The sequence below is a fragment of the Streptopelia decaocto genome (assembly GCF_964273445.1).
Source record: "Streptopelia decaocto genome assembly, chromosome: 2".
Taxonomy (NCBI): domain Eukaryota; kingdom Metazoa; phylum Chordata; class Aves; order Columbiformes; family Columbidae; genus Streptopelia; species Streptopelia decaocto.
In genome coordinates, this window is record NC_138655.1 from 152,724,737 (window position 1) to 152,744,178 (window position 19,442).

Below are 19,442 nucleotides of genomic sequence, written 5' to 3' on the forward strand. Positions count from 1 at the left end.
TAAAGTCTATGCTAGTAACCATCTGAATCACTAGAGGTTCACTTTCAAATTCCCTAGCACTGAAAGCTTACATAAAAAAAAATATATTAGCACATAAAATAGTGGATAATTAAAAAAAAAAAAAAAGGCATTTTTATCTTCAGTGCCTCACTGTGTAATTATAGAGCAGTTCTTACTACAGTGAATGTTACTGAACACGTATCTCTTTTTTTTGAAGTCTGTTTAATGGTAGGATAATACCAGCTGAACTTGGAAGCTTTAGTATTTTTCACTTTATTCAAGCCATCTCCACTGACAGTAAAGTCGTTATCATACAAGTTCCAAAGAGTTACAGCTGAAATATGCATTAAAATGACTCCCTGCAGAGCACAGATCCAGATTGCTCCCTGTTAATGCTCCAGCTTTCAAAATCTGTGGTGTATTTTTACTGATCTTCCTCCAAGGATGAGTAACAAAACCAGTTCTCAGTTGAAATACCCTGATAGTTTAGGAAAAGGCAGTCAGTAACAGACTAAAAGGTACTTTAGCCTTGGAGCTGAATCATAAAGCCTAATATTTAAAGGAATATGTCATGCAAATAATTCTTTATGATATTTCCCTTTCGTTTCCTGCATATCAGTCTGAACCCACTTGCTTAAGGGAGTGCAAAAGTTTAAGAACAGGTCTTTACCCATTTAAATGACTGGCAAAAAATAGAGGTGAAATAGATTATGCCTGTAAATGGCAGCAGTAACTGTTCTCAAAATACTCTACAGCTACTCAGTATGAACAAATCAGCTTTGGAGTAGAGGCACATTGTCCTTCTTTAATGGTTAAGGAAACTAAAGGGGTAGGTTTGTCTGGTGGTTTAAGCCAAATTTACTTAGTATATGAGGTAAGTGGAATTATGCCTTTGTTTAGTTGCTCCTGCCTTAATCAAAGGATTTATCTCTGTCTTGCAAACAGTTTTACAGAATTTCAAATCCAGTATTAGAAATATTGAATGCGTAAAGAAAATTAAAAATGTGATATCGTAGAATTACAGAATCATTTTGGTTGGAAGAGACCCTTAAGATCATCAAGCCCAACCATAACCTAACTCTGGCACTAAACCATGGCCCTAAGAACCTCGTCTATATGCCTTTTAAACCCTCCAGGGATGGTGACTCCACCACTGCCCTGGGCAGCCTGTTCCAACGCCTGACAACCCCTTCTGTGAAGAAATGTTTTCTAATGTCCAATCTGAACCTTCCCTGGCGCAATACACAGGACAAAATAAGATGCCAGATATTGCATCTGCACACCTGCTGCCATTGCACGGTGCTTCTCACTAACCTGTTGTTAGGCAAAGCTGTTGTCTCAGCTCAGGCCACTGCAAGTGTAGCTCCACTGGCCAGTCCCCCACCGTGGTCCTTGCCGGCCTTGTACCTGCAGCTTCCCTCCCCAGCACCCCAGCCTGTCCACAGCTGGTGGCTCTCACAGCCTCACCTGCACTTTTTGGCAGTCTTGGGTGTGATAAGTGATGCAAGAAAAGGTATGTGATGCTGTGATGAAAATCTAGATGGCCCCTGCACCCAGAAGGTTGTGAGAAGCTGCGTGTGCCTGCAAGAGACTTTTCTTCTCATGAGCAGTAAAATGTGTGTTTTGGGGAGCAAGGGTGAGAAGAAATTGATCAATAATCTCGCTAAAAGTTCCCTTTACATGATGGGAATGTTATTTATCACAGCTGCTTGTTTACTAGCACCATTTATTATGCTCTAATGCGTTTTCAGGCGTGCCCACATCCTTCTTTGTTGACACCGTCACTTGAGAAATATGCTTTGTAAAACCTATTAATTGAAATTTATAGTGCAGATCGCTGCAAGGCTTACGTGAGTGTACTTGGCCAAAGCCCATCTAGTACTTCAAGCACAGTAGAGGAGAAATGTCATATAGAAGGACATTAGCTGATAAAAAATGGTTATGTTAAAATGGACTATTTAGGAAAAATGCACGATCTTGAACTAAAAGTTGGCTTTTTTATCCATCTTGAAAATAGCTGGAGTCTGGCTATCTATCTACATGGATGCATTATCCATACTCCAATCAGCATCACGTTACCTTCCAGTTTCACATTTTAAAATGCAGGACAGTGTAAGAATCTTCCCTGACATGAAAAGCCCTGACATATTCCCTTGACTTAGTAACTTGCATACGTTAACATCTGTTTGCTCAAGGCTCACTCTACATACATACAGTTGTACTGATACAGCAGGTGGTTTTATATTGGAACAAGCTGACAGACAGTGTGTGCTGATGCCGTGGAATTGTATGGCGTGTCGGTGGTGAATCTGAGCAAACAGGCATTACAAAGAGTCCACATCCACAACAGTTTGACCATGAAGGTGTAATTTGTTTTAATTTTCATGGCGTAAATTAGAATAGGAAGAGTTCAATTATATGCGCTAGAACAGAGATGGTGAAGTCCTTGCAGCTTCCACAGATGTTTTGCAGTGAGTCTGTTACAATCTAATTTCTTCTGCTTACTGATTTTAAATGCTTAAATATTGGGAGAGGGTAGTCATATCTGTGATTTAAACACAGCATACTTGTACACTAATCTTGGGTTTGATACCAGTGTGCTAGAGTTGGGCATTTAGTCTGACAGGTGAGTTCATTCTCCTAGGTCACCCCAAAGTAGGTAACACGGTTTATCAAGTAATTTACTGATAAGTTCCAAATATGTAGAGTGCAGTTTCCCTCCACATCATCTGCACTGCCTTTCGGTATGTTTAAAACAACGCAAAAGGCCTTTACTTGGGTAATCAAACAACCTTTATGAACCTATCTGAAAATTAAATACAAGTTGTTTTGGGTAAACGTTAGGTGTTACTTTCGTCTCGGCAGCCCCATATATATGAGAGAGTTGACAGACAAAATTACTCAGAAATTACTGCAAAACAGGATTCTGTCAGGTCTAGTAGGGGAAAAAAGAAGGTGAAATATTAAACTCTCAAACAGAGGAGTATTTGCAATAGTAGTCTGTTAAGAATTCACTTACGGCTGCCTGCTAGTTCACTGATGTTCCAACCCATGGTTGCAGGCCAACAGATGACAGCAACCAGCCTCCGGGCAGAGGAGTTCTGTCCATGCATGGTCTCACTTACGGAGTGATTCGAGTGGACTCTGAAGAAAAGCTTTCTGTTCTGACTGTCCAGGATGTTGGCTTAGTGATGCCAGGAGGTAAGGAACTTCCTTTGAAACATACTGTGATTCATCCGTTTAAGTAATTAGCTGGAGAAAGTCATAGGTGGGCATACTTTGCAAGCTTTGGGATTAGAATATGTTGTACTTGAAAACATTTTAGTCCAAAAGCATTACCTTGTAAACCTTGATGGTTTGGAAATCCCAAGATTTCCTCTCTCCATTTCCCTCAGTGTCTGTCTTTACTCGTGTTAGCGGTGTGCTTTAAACAACCGGTCACCACATCAGAACATCCATTCCTTAACTGTGAGGTACTGGTACAGAGAATAAAGAGGTTGGATTCTGATGTTTGGAAGCTGTAAATATCCATAAGCCTGACCCAGATGAGACTCGGTAGTGAAATTTTTCATAACCTATGCTAAGGATCAATAAAATTGCTCTCTGAAGGCTTGAAGAATGTTTTTCCAAAGATCTTGTGCTATCACCCCATTATGAGAAAGAGGAGGTATGACTGAACAGTTCATGTTGATAAATTCAAAGTATATATTCTAAAGATGAAGATAAGATTTTTCATAAGAGAGCTAGATTTTAAATGAGATGTTATAGAGATTAGAAAAGGAGAAAACTGTAGTTTTTCATAAAAGAATGTCTGTTATGCACCAAAGGAATACAACATACTGATGCATCTTATACAATTTCAGTTGAACCACTTGAAATAAAGGAAGATAAGATTGGTTGTTGTCTAATAGTTTTTCATTTAAGATATTATTGTAGATGTACCATCTTGCACTTCATACTACATTCTGATTGTTTTAATAAAAGTGCACACTCCTGTTTATTCTCAGAGTGACAGAAAGGTCATTCAAGATTCTTTACAATTGTACTTAAGAGTCATACTGATTCATTTCTCGTCTCCCTTGCTCATCATATCCTCTTTCCACATGCAAAATTTACACATGCTGGACTCCAGCTCCAGGGATTGCAGCTAAAGCGGCGTACCTGATTCTTATTCACACAGCTGACACATGAAATAGTGCTTCTTCCTCAGACCAGTGCTTTCTAATCCCTCCCATTCGGCTCCTGCCGTCTCTGCAGTCCTGTAAGACCAGGGAGAGTCTGAGCTCTGATAAATTCATAGTAAAACCATCATACGAGGCTGCTAGAATATCTTCATCTTTGGTATGGTGTTACTTGCTACTTTGGGAGAGGTGGATTTCCTGGTTGCCTGCCTCCCTGGCAGTAAAATTATTATCAAGAACTCCATTGGGGTACTTCATTTTACACTGACTGTAGCAAATCTGCTCTTCAGTATGCAAAACTGGGAGAACAATCACATTTCACAGCAATATTACAAAACAACTGAAATTTTAGAGAGCAAGGCAAATTAGGTTTTGTTATCAGTGTAAAGACTGAGTTTACATAAAGATCTTTGCATTCTTTGAATAAATAGTATTTATAATATAAATAACATTTATAATGTTGAAGAGCTTCATGTTTGAGAACACAAATATTAGACGTTGGTCTACATATAATTTATTTGTTTATGTCAACTCCACTGTGATGTCTTTCCCACAGCATTTATGTTATTCTGTAGCTCATTTCATAATATTTTTTAAAGTACTTTTCTCTCCTTCCAGCTATAATGTGTTCAGTGAAGCCAGATGGGATTCCTCAGCTTTGTAAAACAGATGAAATAGGGGAACTTTGTGTGTGTGCTATTGCAACGGGTACATCATATTATGGACTCTCGGGCATGACCAAAAATACTTTTGAGGTAAGCTGACCAAAAAATGCTCTATAAAATCCTTCCTTGTTAACTTTTTCTACTTTGAGATAAGATTTGACATAAAATATTGATAGTAATGGTATCAGAATAGTAATAATAATCAATGCATGTGGCTTGGGACCTGTACTCTAGCCAGATAATCTGCACTGAAACCCATTTCATTAAGTGCAATAGCAGATCTTTATGTGGGTTTAGTTTTGGCTCTGAAGAGCTTTTACTTTAATTTTGAAAGAAGATACCAGGGGCTGAAATAATCCAAAGGAAAGCAGGAAGAAAGAGTTCAAAAGGTAATACTGAACAAGTCTACGAGCTAACTATGTGCACAGTTTGATGGTTGCAACCAGTAGGGAGGCTGCTGGGTATCTTTGAAAAGCACTTTCCAACATTTCCACAACTCAGCCAGTATTAAAGGCTTGCATTTATACAGAATCCTGACAGATGTGCTCTTCAAGAAGTATCTGAATACCGAAGATACCTTTTCCTAATTAGTCCCCACCTGCTTTTGTTTGAATTGCCTCAGGCAAACGCCTTTTTGCTTTGTGGAATCTGTTTTCCAGTAGGTTTCAGCCCCAATGCAGACATCTGTATTGATAGCTCTGTTGTACCTGCTCACTTGTTGTCATTAACTTCTGCTGAAGCCAGTATAGCAGGCTCAACAAATCAGAAAAATACTAAACAAATGATCTGAGATTTTTATTAGGTTTTGATCCTTTTTGCTTTGAATATTTGAGAAAATAGTTAAGAAAAATACATCTACATTTCCCTTAATAAATGCTCTGGTATTACCGTTTCTAGTAGACCAAACATGACTAATATCTCCTGCAGAATGCAGATCTGAGTGTTTTAAATGCTATACATTAAATGGAGACTAGTGGATATGATTCTCCATCCTGTTATTGAAGCCAGGAATCCTACTATGCTGTTCTGATCTGAAATTTGTTGATAGCTGATTACTGTGGTACAGGTACAATGGGCAATACCCAGTGTGAATGATAATCCAAGATTTGATGTATTTCAGGGTAGAAAGGTACTTATATTCATTTTGTAGTACTTGCTGTAATTGTAAAATCATTCTTAATTCATAACTGGTTCTGCAGTTTAACAGCACATTTAGACAGATTTAGACTTATTTCTAATGGTAAGCAAATAAATTGCCATTGAGTGAGCAGGACCATTTATTTTTAAAGTTAAGCACGTTCTTAGGAGCCCTCTCCAAGTAGGTCTCCTTTCTGTTTTACTGTGTAATTAATGTTGCACGTATTAGAGAGTCAAAGAGTTTTGTGTTCCTGAAATGAATTATGGCTGAGTATATAAGAGCATTAAATCTGTTCAGTAAGAGTCACCCATGGGCATCTGACAGCAGAATTTGACCTTTCTTTTTATATGAGCTTTAAAGGACACTGTACAGCCATGGTCTTCCACTTGCCATTGTCTTAAATAACTTGCCTTTAGACTATTGTAGTTTAACGAAGAGGTGGCAGGGAAATGTTGTGTCACAACGCAGCTCGAAGTGGCTCATGTGCCAGTGGAAATCTCTCCCGTGGAAGTCACGTGCGTGTCTGGTGTTCAGACATTTAGAAAGGCTCTGTGTAGGGCTGTATTTTCACTTTTAGATGTGCTACAAAAGGCATCATCACTGGTAGTGTGAGGAGTTAATTGACCTTAGATAAAAATGTGGTCAGCTGCAAGAGTCATTAATGTACGGTACCTTAAAATACTTCACTTCTAGCCCACATATTTTTCTGTACTGTTCTGCAAATGAGCATGAGGTACTGTAATGTTTATGATTTAATCTCAGGTAACCTGCGCATAGCACCTCAGGTCAGCCGCACTCTGCACAGCATTTCTTTTTTCGTTCAATAGCGCTTATGTTGATTTTTATTTTTTTTAAGGTCATAAATGATTTACAGAGCCATGGTTAGGGAAAATGTGGATGGTAAACAGAGTGGGATTGAATGTGCTGGAATTCAGGTAACAAATTATACACACCAGCCTAGAAGTTTCCTGACACTCCCTTTATGGCCAGTGAAGAGTAAAGAGCATCACCAGTGACCTATTTACTTCATTCCAGAAGAGCCATCTGAGAACACACGCCTGAGATATTTTGCAGCATGATCTCTGTGTATAGAATTGAAGATTTCTGTTTCTCTGTCTTACAGGTGTTTCCTATGACCAGTTCTGGTGGACCTATCACTGAATATCCTTTTATAAGGACCGGACTGCTAGGCTTTATAGGACCAGGTGGACTTGTCTTTGTTATTGGCAAAATGGATGGTTTGATGGTGGTCAGTGGAAGAAGACATAATGCTGATGACATCGTAGCAACAGCACTGGCCGTGGAACCAATGAAATTTGTCTACAGGGGAAGGTTTGATCCTTTCTTTTCTGATGTTATGTAGAAATCCGTATATGGCTTAGACCAGGTGTAGGTGACCCCAGATGCTTTCGGAAGGCGGTGCCTAACTTGCATTGTTTCTGTTCATATCGCTAGAACCAGGAGACAACAGAGGGAAGCATAACGCAGTGTTGAGGCAGACTTTAGACACCAGGGTCCGAAACTGTGATTATTAAAATTTCCAGTTGAACAGCTGGTTAATTCTGAAGGTGTTGACTCAACAGGATCCTTTCTGTCTGACTTCAACATTTTCAGTATGCCTGACACTGAAGTTCTTGAAGATGACAGCGGTTCCTTGTGTGGTCTTCACAATGTGCTGAAACTGAGCAGGAGACCTCTAAAGCTTCTGAAAGGCCTAATGCCGTAACGTGCTCACACTTGATCCCATGGCAGACCTCTCACAAAATGATGTTGCAATTACTTTCTTCTGAGATGGAGCCAAAGAACATGCTTATGCTGGTTGTTATACAACACCACAACAACCTTGGTGTGACCCAAATTTAGTGCTTTTCTTATCCCAGGAATGTTCACTTCACCAACCCTGCTGTGACATTACACCTGTTATTTACATGATTCTAGAACAAAGGTCCCTATTTCTTCTCCAGAGGTTATCCAAACTGTTCTTGTTGCTTTTTCCCCATAAATAAAATACGAATTGATGCACCAGTTGTCTGAGTAACAGATAACAAAACCATAGTTGCGGAGAATTAACTCAGAAGACAGGTTTTTCCCTCTGTCCTGGCTTTAAATACTCTTCTCTCCTTCTCTCCTATAGAATAGCAGTGTTTTCAGTGAGCGTGCTGCACGATGAAAGGATAGTTATTGTTGCTGAGCAAAGGCCAGATTCCACAGAGGAAGACAGTTTTCAATGGATGAGTAGAGTTCTCCAGGTAATGTTCTTTATGTATGTTTGGAAGCTATTTTTTTCTGCCGTATATTCTTTTTATTGATCTTTCAGGCCCCCAAGGTAACTGACATTTGTCTTTGAATAATTGTAAGTCCACCTTCAGTTGCATTTGCACCTAATGAGCACAAAACTAGATTCTTCTGAGTGACAGTTCCTATCTGGGCCACACATATCCAGAGAATGATTGTTTTTCTAATCAAAATACTATAAGAAAACAAGGTTGAATTGAAGTAAGTAATAGCAAGGAGAGAGTAGAGTACAGTTGGTAAGGATATAGTCATTCATTACTTCAGAAAGTCTCTTACTAGACAGTTATTGGCACTGATATGGAGTTGACCTCATCAAAAGTAGATATACATACCGAACTAGATATCCAGATTTTTTTTTAATCAGTGGTATAGAATTATGTGTTTCTAGTGCACCATGTGGATAGCTGAAATAAACTGAATGAAACACAGTCTAAAAATGCCAATTCCTCTCCACTGAAATGAAGGGTGATTGATTATCTCAGATCTGGGTATCTAAGTGAAGTGGTCTGAATAGGTGCAGAGGACACCTATTGCAAGGAATCCCATTTCGGCTTGTGCAAGACATGTACCACTGTGAGGAAACTCACCTTAGTGGTGGTGTTCAGCAGTCTGACCAGAAGACACAAGCTACAGAATACTAAAAATTCTGATCTTCTTCTTATATACAGCAGTCCAAGTTAAGGAAAAATCATTACCATACTCAAAATTTTTTCAACTCTGATGTCTATACACAAAAAATGAGATATTTTAGATAGCGGTCATCTTCTATCTCCTCCGTCTCCATGGTTAAGCCAATTCTCGTTCAAAAGCAACAGGTTTAATGGAGATGTAGTCAAATTAAGTCTGTCTGTTGCTACCTTGTGAAATGTTCTCAGCTCTGTCTACAGCTGGTCACCTGTCATTTCCACTTTCCTACCTTCCATTCTGTCCTTCCTCAAGGACTCTTCTCAGGTAAATATAGTGCAAACATCTTTTTTTGCTTTGCCCAAGAGCCAAAGAAGATCCCGCACAATTCAGAGATGTTTTTGTTCATTACTGCTCTGTACTGAATAAGAAAAGGAATCTGTCTACTGTATCCTTGAAGAACTGAACAAATAAGCTTTCATCCATCTCAAGACAGGTTTATTCTCTCTATTTATTTAAAAAATAGCTACATTTCATGCAGCTAGAGGCATCTCATGTTCACAGTAGATCTAAATTATTACCAAGAAAAGCTAGAACCTTTAGCTTGTGCATCACACAGAAAGCCTTTGAAGCACCTAGTAACACCTGGGGCAACTATTGTAGAAGGAAAGGCTTTTGGATTTGGTAATTTTTATGAAGTAGCAAGCTCCTAAAGAAAAGATTGGAACTCTGGACTGGCACTTCTGTTTTGTCAGCTAAGGATTTTTGTGACTTTTAGAGAAATCATGTCTTACACCATCGTAGCTGATAGAATTCAGTACTGCACACTGTGGGAGTCCTGAGTAAAGTGACTCCTGCCAAAAGTCAGTCCTGTTACTCTGAGTATGATCGAGTCACAGCAGTGTCTGAGAATGGTAGGCCATATATCAAAGGGCACATATGTGTGGCTGCTTTCATCACCCGTGTGTGCAGTCTGCCGCTCTGTCATGCATCACCATGTGAACAAGAAGTTTCTGGTTCTGCTTCAGCTGAGAGCGGAGCTGGAGGACAGAAGCCAGGAACATGTGGGGTGCTTTGTACCTCCTTCCCAATCTGAGTTTTAATGACTGATGTCAGGAAGCGGTAACCAGTTGTATCTGAATGATCTGCTAGTGATGAGCAGCATGATGAAATCACACTGGTGTCATGACTCTCAGTGACATCCATGATAACAAACTCTACTGAACTGATACTCATTTCTGCTGCTATTTGCGAGACTCATCTGGCACCCTGCGTGTGCCGCCCTGGGCCAGCCCTGCCCTACCCTGCCTGCTTCTGCTGTGCCTTGTTGTGTCTCTGCATCTCTTCCCTAGAGCTGAGCTGCACTGCTTACAGAACTTCTTTCCAGTGGGTTCTGTCTCTCCCTGGCCCTTTCTGCTCCTCCGCAGGGGGCTGAAGGACGGCAGAGCTGCTGAACCTGCAGGGCTATGTTGGATTTAATCTGTGGGTTTTAGCAGAGCTTGGGAGAGAGTGCTCAGGTTGGCTATAGGGTCTCTTGAGAGTAGTGGAGGAGGAGGAGGATATTTTAGTGACAGTGTGAGTGACAGGACACCAGCAATTCAGTCAGGTGGATCCTAGATACTCATTTATCTGCTGCAAACTGATCTGACCCTTCACCAGGGCTGTGTTTCCTGTACCTGGCAGGCTGGACGTTGGTTTTACCAGTGCCAGTGCACTGGCAGGGCTCAACAGGTCTGGGCAAAGCTAGGAGATCTCCAGCAGAACTGGAGAATTTTGTTGGAATGAGGTGTTTTCTGAGCTTGAACAACCGCAATCAGGAGTGTCTGCAAGTTCTGGTATCCCTAATCCATTTTCTCAGTGGAACAGAGGGGTAAAGATTTCAGGTACTCTGTTTCCTTCTGGATGGATAGAGTCATTTAGAAAACCAAGCCATCTCATCAAGAGACATAAATGCCAGCAGTATTAAAATAGACTGGTACTCTTCTCTCTCAGAATTTTAGGACTCCATTCATCAGTGCTCATCCTTGTGAAACAAAGTCATTCCCTGCTGCAGAAATGTGCTAAACTCGAAAGTGTGAAAGGTGACAATTCTGAATGAACCATGACATTTTATCAGGCATTGTGCCGCAGAGGCAGCTGTCAAAGGAGACAGTTCACAAGTCCCTGGGGAATTGTTGGGTATTACACCCCTCATCCCACTCCAGCAGGGTATTACTTTCTGTTCACCAGCTCTAGGAGCCACACTGGTTTACGTTTGAATAAGAGTGGTTACTTGCCCTTTGATGCTTTTCCTTCAAGCTGGTGACAGGTGAGGATCCCATGATTTACCACAGCTTTTCAGAACCTACAAATACCATTATGATTAGGAGGTTATGATGGTTTCTGCCAGGAATATGAGACATTATGTGTTGGCTGTCATATATACCTCGCTATTGCTGATCTTTCAGGTGAGGTTTCTGTAGACCAGCAGCAAGGTCTTCCAATACTACCGTGAGACCTACCACTACTAAAACAGCAATCTTTGTAACATGAGTAACTGCTTTATTATTCTTTCTTACCAACTTTTGCAATCAAATCAATAAAAAAATGAAGCAAACAGAAGCCAAAAAGAAAGCTTTTTTCTCCTTAGGGGCTCTGTAGAAGTGATCAGTAATGTATTGGTTTACACCTAGGTACATAACTATAAATGATTATTTGATTCTCAGAATACAGATTGTATCTTCAAGGCAACAAATGTGTACATTCATTTTTCACACAGTTAAAAATTAAAATGCAAGTTAAGTAAATTAATTTTTCAACACTGAACTACTCATTAGAGGAGCTGCCTGTAATTTGTTTCTCAGTCTGCATGGGTGTCTGAAGTTGTTTTTCTAACTGACTTGCTGCAATTTTTGTTACCAATATAAGGAAAATTATTACTGCAAATGTGTATGGAACTAAAATCCAAGTGCATGGATATTCATGTTTACCTAAATAAGTTACATAGACCCTGTACATTATGGATTTCTTGAAAGTGATGCAGTTTACTCCACTGGTGAGGCAATGAATATGGTTACTATAAGATTCAAAGATACTCATTTTTCAGTTTTTCATTCACCAGATTTTTTTTCAAGTGGATAGTTTCATAGCTGTCCCTTATGTTGTTGTCATTTCCCATTCCTACCTGACAGTCTTTTACACAGTGATCAGGGAGTGAAACAGTTATTATCTTAGAAAAAAAGCTAAAAAATCATAAGCTACAAACGTCAGTAGGCATACGGAGATATATGTGCAACCTCTGAAATTTTTCTTTGCTCTGCAAGATGGACAGGATGTGACAGGAATCCTTTGAACTTTCATTCTGAGAAGCGTGCAGGTTAAAATCAGTTTCACATGAATTGCCAGCCCATTTTAGTGATAAATCTCCAGGATACATGCAACTAATGTGTGCCTAAGAGGGATGCCTAGATGGCATTTCTTAATAGATTTCTGTGTATTTATCTCCAGGTTTTTGTTTGCTTTTTTATCTTCTGGGATGCTTGTAATAATGTCAACGTTACATTTCCGTCCACCTGTTCCCACTGAAAAGAACCTCCTTATCACTGACATTGCTGAAGTGTCTTTCCACTGCCAGTTAATTATTAGGGTTGTTTTACACGGTAATTCAGAACAACATGTGCTTATTAGAATAATGAAAAATTAGCCTTTCATTAAAATCGACTTCCTGCTTTATTTAGGCTATTGACAGTATTCATCAAGTGGGAGTCTACTGCTTAGCGCTCGTCCCAGCAAACACGCTTCCCAAGACACCGCTGGGAGGAATCCACCTGTCAGAAACCAAACAGCTCTTCTTGGAAGGGTCGTTGCATCCTTGTAATGTGCTGATGTGTCCCCACACATGCGTAACAAACCTGCCCAAACCAAGGCAAAAACAACCAGGTAGGACGGGTGAAGGCCAAGGGACCATGACTTGGCCTGGTGTGTTCATGGTACTGTATGGAGTGAAATCAAGTAACTGTTACAGCAGGTGGGGATCAGCTCGATCAGCTGTTCCTATTAAACATTCCAGGTGTGTTGAGAACATCATGGGTTTGGCAGAAACTAGAAGTACCTTCTCAAAGAGTTCAAGGAAAAATGCTCCAAAAACATAAGTCCAGTGAAGGTGAAAACATTTTTAGCACTCCACAAGGCACTACTGAGATCACAGCTGGAATTTTTTGTAAATTCCTGGTCAGTATTGTTTAAAGAGGAAGGACTGAGGCCAAAACAGAGAATAAAATCTTGTCTTATTTGAAGGCTGAGTTTGTAAATTAGGAATAGAATTAGACTAGATGATCTTTTGAGGTCCCTTCCAATCCCTAACATTGTGTGTGTGTGTGTGTGTGAATAGAGAGGAAGAGAATTGTTAACACTAAATAACAGTTTTGGAACAAGATCAAATACTTAAAAACTGGTCATGAATAAATTAAACCCGAGAATGAGGTTAAAGGTTTTTACCTGAGTAGGGAGGTCCTGGATAATTCTTATAGCAGGTATATTTGAGAGGAAACCCTAACCAGGTTTAAAATGGCTGTTTGGAAGGTCTGCCACACTTTATGGAGAATATTGGATGAAGTGGTGCAGCAAGGTACTGATTGGAGAGTCCGAGAAAGCCCTTGTGGGCGGCTGTAGTCCAGTTGCTGGTGACTCGTGCCCAATGAACGAGCAAACTTTAGCAAATTTTTTACTTTGAATCCAATTGCAAATTTAAGTACTCAGATTAATTTCAAGGATTTCTGGATCTGTAGCCTCTGGCTTAAGACCTGAATTCAGCTACATTAGACTAAATGTTGGTTACTTTCCACTTTGGAAACCAGGTTGGGATATGAAGTGGTTTTACCCCCAGGATTTTGAATGTAGGCACTATCCATCATGAATGCAGTGCAAGTTTGCCAAAACTGTCAGCATTTTCTGTTTTAAAATCTTTGGGCAAGCACTTCAGAAATCAAAACCATAATCTCAGTTTGCAGATACGGGGAATGTCAGACGTTAACAGTGACTCCCACTAACTTAACAAAAACGATGAGGCCTTTAACTGCAGCACTCACTTTGGTATTTCCTTGTTGCTGCTTCACAAAGTAATCACTGAATTAGGATCAGCACAGTGTAGATACTACAGATGAAAGAGGTATACATTGTATGTCACTGTGGTAAAAGCAATGCCAGGAATGCAGAAACCAAACTGATAGCATCACATTCTCCCATTTTGCGTAGCTTTGACATACCCAGAGGATATTGCTTTCATCTTTTTAAAGCAGAGTAGTTTGTAGATGTTGTCTGTTGTACATTATCTGGTTACTTACCCATCTCATATTTTGACAACTATACCACGTACCATCACTGAGATGAAGCTTGGACAACATAGACTAGAAGTAAAGCCGGGTATCAGTTGGAGCTGATCAGTAATCCATGCTGGAGAAGCAGAAAATGTTAACATGAGCATAAATGGTATCTGTGAGACTGGTGTATTTCCCTAATGGCAGCAACATAACATCAGTGAAATGCACCTCATGGGAAGGTATCAGCCGCAACGTCTTCCTTTCTTCTAAAGTTAAATTAAATTATTATTATATTTTATCATTTGCACCATCCGCCTTTCTAATCCTTGTCATTTCGTCTTTATGGCGTTACAGAATTACTAATTGCAGCTTAGCACAGGGAACAGAAGAGAGAAATATGAATATTGTCCCTGAAGCTTTGATACTTATCATCTGGTTTAGGCACTCAAATGGGCATGCCTAAATTGGGAGCTGAATTTTCCAAGGATTCCTCATATCAAGGCAGACAGGATGCACCTCTGGCTGTAGAGAGCCCATGCTAAATGTTCAGAGAGGAGCAATGGTATGTTTAGAGAGGAGGAATCCATGCCTGCATATCTTCCAGTTACTTCTGGTCCATCAGGCAAAGTGTGTGTCAACAGAGAAGTGCTTGAGGTTTGGTGTTGTGGACAGCAGTGAGGAAGATACCATTTAATGCAAAAGAAATAAAAAGAATTTTGATCCACAAGCAAAGCATTTTTACTGCACTTAGCACATTTCTGATTTATTCTAGAAATTGGCCCTGCCTCTGTGATGGTGGGGAACTTGGTCTCTGGAAAAAGAATTGCACAGGCCAGTGGTAGAGATCTGGGGCAAATAGAAGATAATGATCAAGCCAGAAAGGTAAGCTAAACTTTTCTGATATGGCTTATATTTTGCTAGTTAGTATCAGGACACTTAGCAGTACATAGATTGTATTATTATTATTGCAGAATTTGTTGATTGCTTTTTTAAATTCACACAAATATTTCAGAACTGTCTTTACAAAGAAATATAAAATAGACATGAGGGGGGATCACTGAATTTCGTTTATATGGATTTTTCTATAAGTGTACGTGGGACAACAGAACAAACATGCTGGAAAGTGTTGATGGGACTTCTACCAGAAATCACCCTCTATTGTATCTTTTTTAATAGTTCGAGTGGAGTTCAGGGAAATTTGTTTGCATACATGGTCCTGACCTTATTTGTTGTTGTTTTGATCCTGTACAATTGAGTTGAAATTCATGTCTTTTAGGGGCTTATGTGAGTAATGAAATTAGTAAGTTCTGTCTGTATAAATATTTATATATTTATAGTAAGAAAAAGAGAGGAAGCTAGAGAATTAAAGTCGTGCTTAAGTTCAGAGATCAGTAAGAATTGCTTTGGAAGTATATGTAGTAATATACTATTTAATTGCAGAGAAGTCTCTGCCACTGTGCAAAAGCACCTTGCTGTAAATATATGTGATGACAAGAGAATTAATTCATGTTTACTGCTTCTGGGCATTCATGTAAAATGTATCATATAAGTAAGAAAAACTGAGCTAAACTAGCAACAATAGTTATGTGGTTTTTAAAGCCAAAGAGTTATTTGGTGTCATGACTATCACTCTGCTTTATTTTAGTTCCTCTTCCTCTCCGAAGTGTTGCAGTGGAGAGCTCAGACCACTCCTGACCACGTGCTTTACACTCTACTCAACTGCAGGGTAAGAAGCTCAGACCCTTTCTCTGGTATGGAAAACCACACACTGGTATTCCAGCCGCACCTGCTTGCGCTATGGCTGAACGCGACCTTTCTGTTTCTTTTCCCATTAATACTCAGCTGTCATATTTAATGTTCACTGAGGCAGAGAAGAAAAGAGAATAATCATTGCCAGCTGTCAAAATATAGATTGCTTTTGTATCACGCCTTACACATTTCTCATTTATTTTTCTACCACATCTATGTTGTGGGTGAGCTGGCACTGCAAATCTGTTTCAATACTGATCATTCCTGTACCAAAGAGTAGTATTTAATACTGCTCACCATCCTGATTTCCAATTTGAAAAGCACAGGCTTGGCAAAACCAGAGCATTTTCCCTAAATAAAGCAATGATTGTTGGTTTTGAGACTGGACCATCTCGGGGAGATGTGAAAATGGGTAAAGGGTGTAAGAGAGAAGAGGTATGTCTAGAATCCAACCAGGTCTGCAGAGGACCACTCCTAAATCTCTCTGCACAGGCTACATGAAGTGCCAGCCTGGCACAGCATTTCATTGCTTATCAAAAATTAGTTAATGCATGGCACGTGGTACAGAAATTGGCTTTACTAAGAGTGGGTGTTTGCAGACTCCGTGGCTGATTGTAGATGGCAAACCAATAATTCCCAAGACCACTGTAGAGAATGCGAGTCTGATTTCAAGCCATCCCACCACAGTCCATCAAGACATATCTGTCAAAAGTGGGGAATGTGCAGCGTGTGAGGGTCTCCAGGAGAGGAGGGGTCTGGGGTGGTGCTGCTCCCCTGGGCCACCTGGAGCAGCTGGTCTTGTCTCAGCCCACGCGGTGCCTGCACCTGGGATGGGTTCTTAAACCTCCAGTAATTTGTGAACCTCTGTGAAATGACCACTTGCTGTATTTACAGGATATCCTTCTCCAGCCCATATTACAGTGCTGGTAGATAATAGTGAAGTAATAATGTAGTTGTCTGTGGCAAAGTAGAAAACTTGAGAGGCAACCCTGTTTATAGAGTCAATATTACACCATTAAAATAATGCACTGTTCTGTCCTGTAAGTTGGGAGCAAAGATGCTGTGAGAAAGAGACATTGATACGTCCTGTCCCATCTCCTCCACACAGGCTCTTGCTTCTGGGCTTTAAATAAAGCCAGACTGCCCATGCTGGCAGAAAGGTTCAAACAGTGGGAGGGAGGGATATCACGTGGAAAACAAGTATTAACAAAATAATTTGTTGTTCCATAGACATGAAAAAATAGTTGTATTTTGAAATTAAGCTGCTCTGCTCTCAGTTTGGAGTTATCTTATTGCATGAAATTTGTCTGAGAGATGTAATGCTTTGTGGAGAGATTTAATGTTTTATGGAAAGGAGTTACAGGTTTGGTGGACTTTAGCCTGGGCAAGTTTTGTTATCCATGTTGAATTCTAGTTCTGGTTTGTAATTTTTCCCTTTTTGTCTTCCTTGCACGTTGTCTGTACACTTTGTTCTAAAACATCCAGGCATCTTGCAGAGTATGACTAATAGAAATCCACTGAGATTAGTGTTTTCCTGTAACCCAAGCTTCTTGAGAATATGCAATATTTCAAAATTAGCACAGTACATTGTTTTTAGTGGATGTCATAAAAGATTGCAACACCTTTACATTGCAGGACACCTGGTATAAAAGACCCAAAGGGAGTAATTGCCCGGTGCTTGCCAATGATTCTTGTCCAACAAAAGGATTCTTCTTCCCTGCACTTCCTGTAAACACTGTCTTTCTGCTGGTTCATGTGCAGCAAGTGATAGAAGTCTTGAACATAAACAAATTTTGCCCAAATTTACATATTTGCAGCAATTCACTTTCTGTATGAGTAGGGCCTGTGCTTCTGATGTATGTAGGGATATAAAGGGTACTTCCTGAAAGAAGGAATGAAGGGTTTAAGCAGATTCCTACTGGCAGGTCTGCAGTGACAAGAACACCCAGACCTCTGATCACTTTGGCCATATTTAGGGCTGGACAGACAGAAGCCATCTCTAGTGCAGCGTCCATATAGCTGCATGTGTCTTTAGAGGAAGCTTTCTTAGTGAAATGATCTCCGCATTGCTCAGAAGACTTATTAAAACTGCCTGAAGTGCATTTCAGTAAGTGTGGTTGCTGAAGATGGTGAAGAGGAATGCCAAGCTCTGAATTGTCTGTTTTATTTTCAGTAGAGTCTTGCATCTGGGCAGGAACAACCCCAGGTTCCTGTGTTAATTTGGGGAATGACCTGTTAGAGAACAGCATAGGGAAAAGGGACCTGGGGTCCTGGTGGACAACAGGTTGACCATGAGCCAGCAGGGTGCCCTTCTGGCCAGGAAGGCCAATGGTACCTGGGGTGGATTAGAAGGGGGGTGGTTAGTAGATCGAGAGAGGTTCTTCTTCCCCTCTACTCTGGCCTGGTGAGACCACATCTGGAATATTGTGTCCAGTTCTGGGCCCCTCAGTTCCAGAAGGACAGGGAACTGCTGGAGAGAGTCCAGCGCAGGGCAACAAAGATGATTAAGGGCGTGGAGCATCTCCCGTGTGAGGAAAGGCTGAGGGAGCTGGGGCTCTTTAGCTTGGAGGAGACTAAGGGGTGACCTCATTAATGTTTACAGATATATAAAGGGTGAGTGTCACGAGGATGGAGCCAGACTCTTCTCGGTGACAGCCTATGATAGGACAAGGGGTAATGGGTTCAAACTGTAACACAAGAGGTTCCACTTAAATTTAAGAAGAAACTTCTTCTCAGTGGGGGTGCCAGAGCCTGGAACAGGCTGCCCAGGGGGGTTGTGGAGTCTCCTGCTCTGGAGACATTCAAACCCGCCTGGACACCTTCCTGTGTAACCTCATCTGGGTGTTCCTGCTCCGGCGGGGGGATTGGACTGGATGATATTTCGAGGTCCCTTCCAATCCCTGACATTCTGTGATTATGTTGTCCTCTTTGTTGACAGTTCATAAAGATACAAAGTTTTCTCAAACTGCTCTCTCCTCTCTGAAGCTTATGATCAATAAATACTGTGACGTTGTGTGGGATGGTGATGGCAGATAGAAACCCACAGTCAGGCCAAATGCTTATTGCTCCTCACCTTGTTAAACTAGAGTATAAAGAATATTTCTTTAAAACATTAGACCTTCTTGCTTTCTCTGTTAATAAGGACAATGTTTAATTGCATTGCGTTGCATTTTTGATACACTGTGCTTTTGAAGTGTATATTTTTTTTTCTTACCTTTTTTCCCCCCATTTTTTTTCTGACTCCCCGTTTTTAAGTGAACTTAGTGCTTCCAGTAGATGCCAGGTATATCATAGCATCACTGGAGATTGAAATCCCATGTTTCCACAGAACAGGTACACAAGCAGAGGTGCAGTTGGTCTGTCTTACACATTCATCTTCAGATTTCTCTTCTGAGGTGTCAGCTGTGGTAGCAAATTTTGTGATACAGATGTATATATTTCTCTAAATGAGTATTTGTGTGTGTATATATACACACAGATATATATATTTTTA

At 40.3% G+C, this 19,442-nt stretch overlaps 1 protein-coding gene across 9 annotated transcripts in view; it reads left to right on the top strand.

Annotated features, from left to right (window-relative positions):
• The window catches only part of DIP2C (disco interacting protein 2 homolog C), a 326,391-nt gene that overhangs the window by 249,464 nt on the left and 57,485 nt on the right, over positions 1 to 19,442 (top strand). For all 9 annotated transcript variants that reach the window (XM_082043979.1, XM_082043982.1, XM_082043981.1 and 6 more), the window contains 7 exons: positions 3,062 to 3,201; positions 4,800 to 4,936; positions 7,108 to 7,316; positions 8,119 to 8,233; positions 12,620 to 12,821; positions 14,973 to 15,082; positions 15,846 to 15,926. In XM_082043979.1, the coding sequence (XP_081900105.1) occupies positions 3,062 to 3,201; positions 4,800 to 4,936; positions 7,108 to 7,316; positions 8,119 to 8,233; positions 12,620 to 12,821; positions 14,973 to 15,082; positions 15,846 to 15,926 (994 nt within the window). The remainder of the gene's footprint in view (positions 1 to 3,061; positions 3,202 to 4,799; positions 4,937 to 7,107; positions 7,317 to 8,118; positions 8,234 to 12,619; positions 12,822 to 14,972; positions 15,083 to 15,845; positions 15,927 to 19,442) is intronic.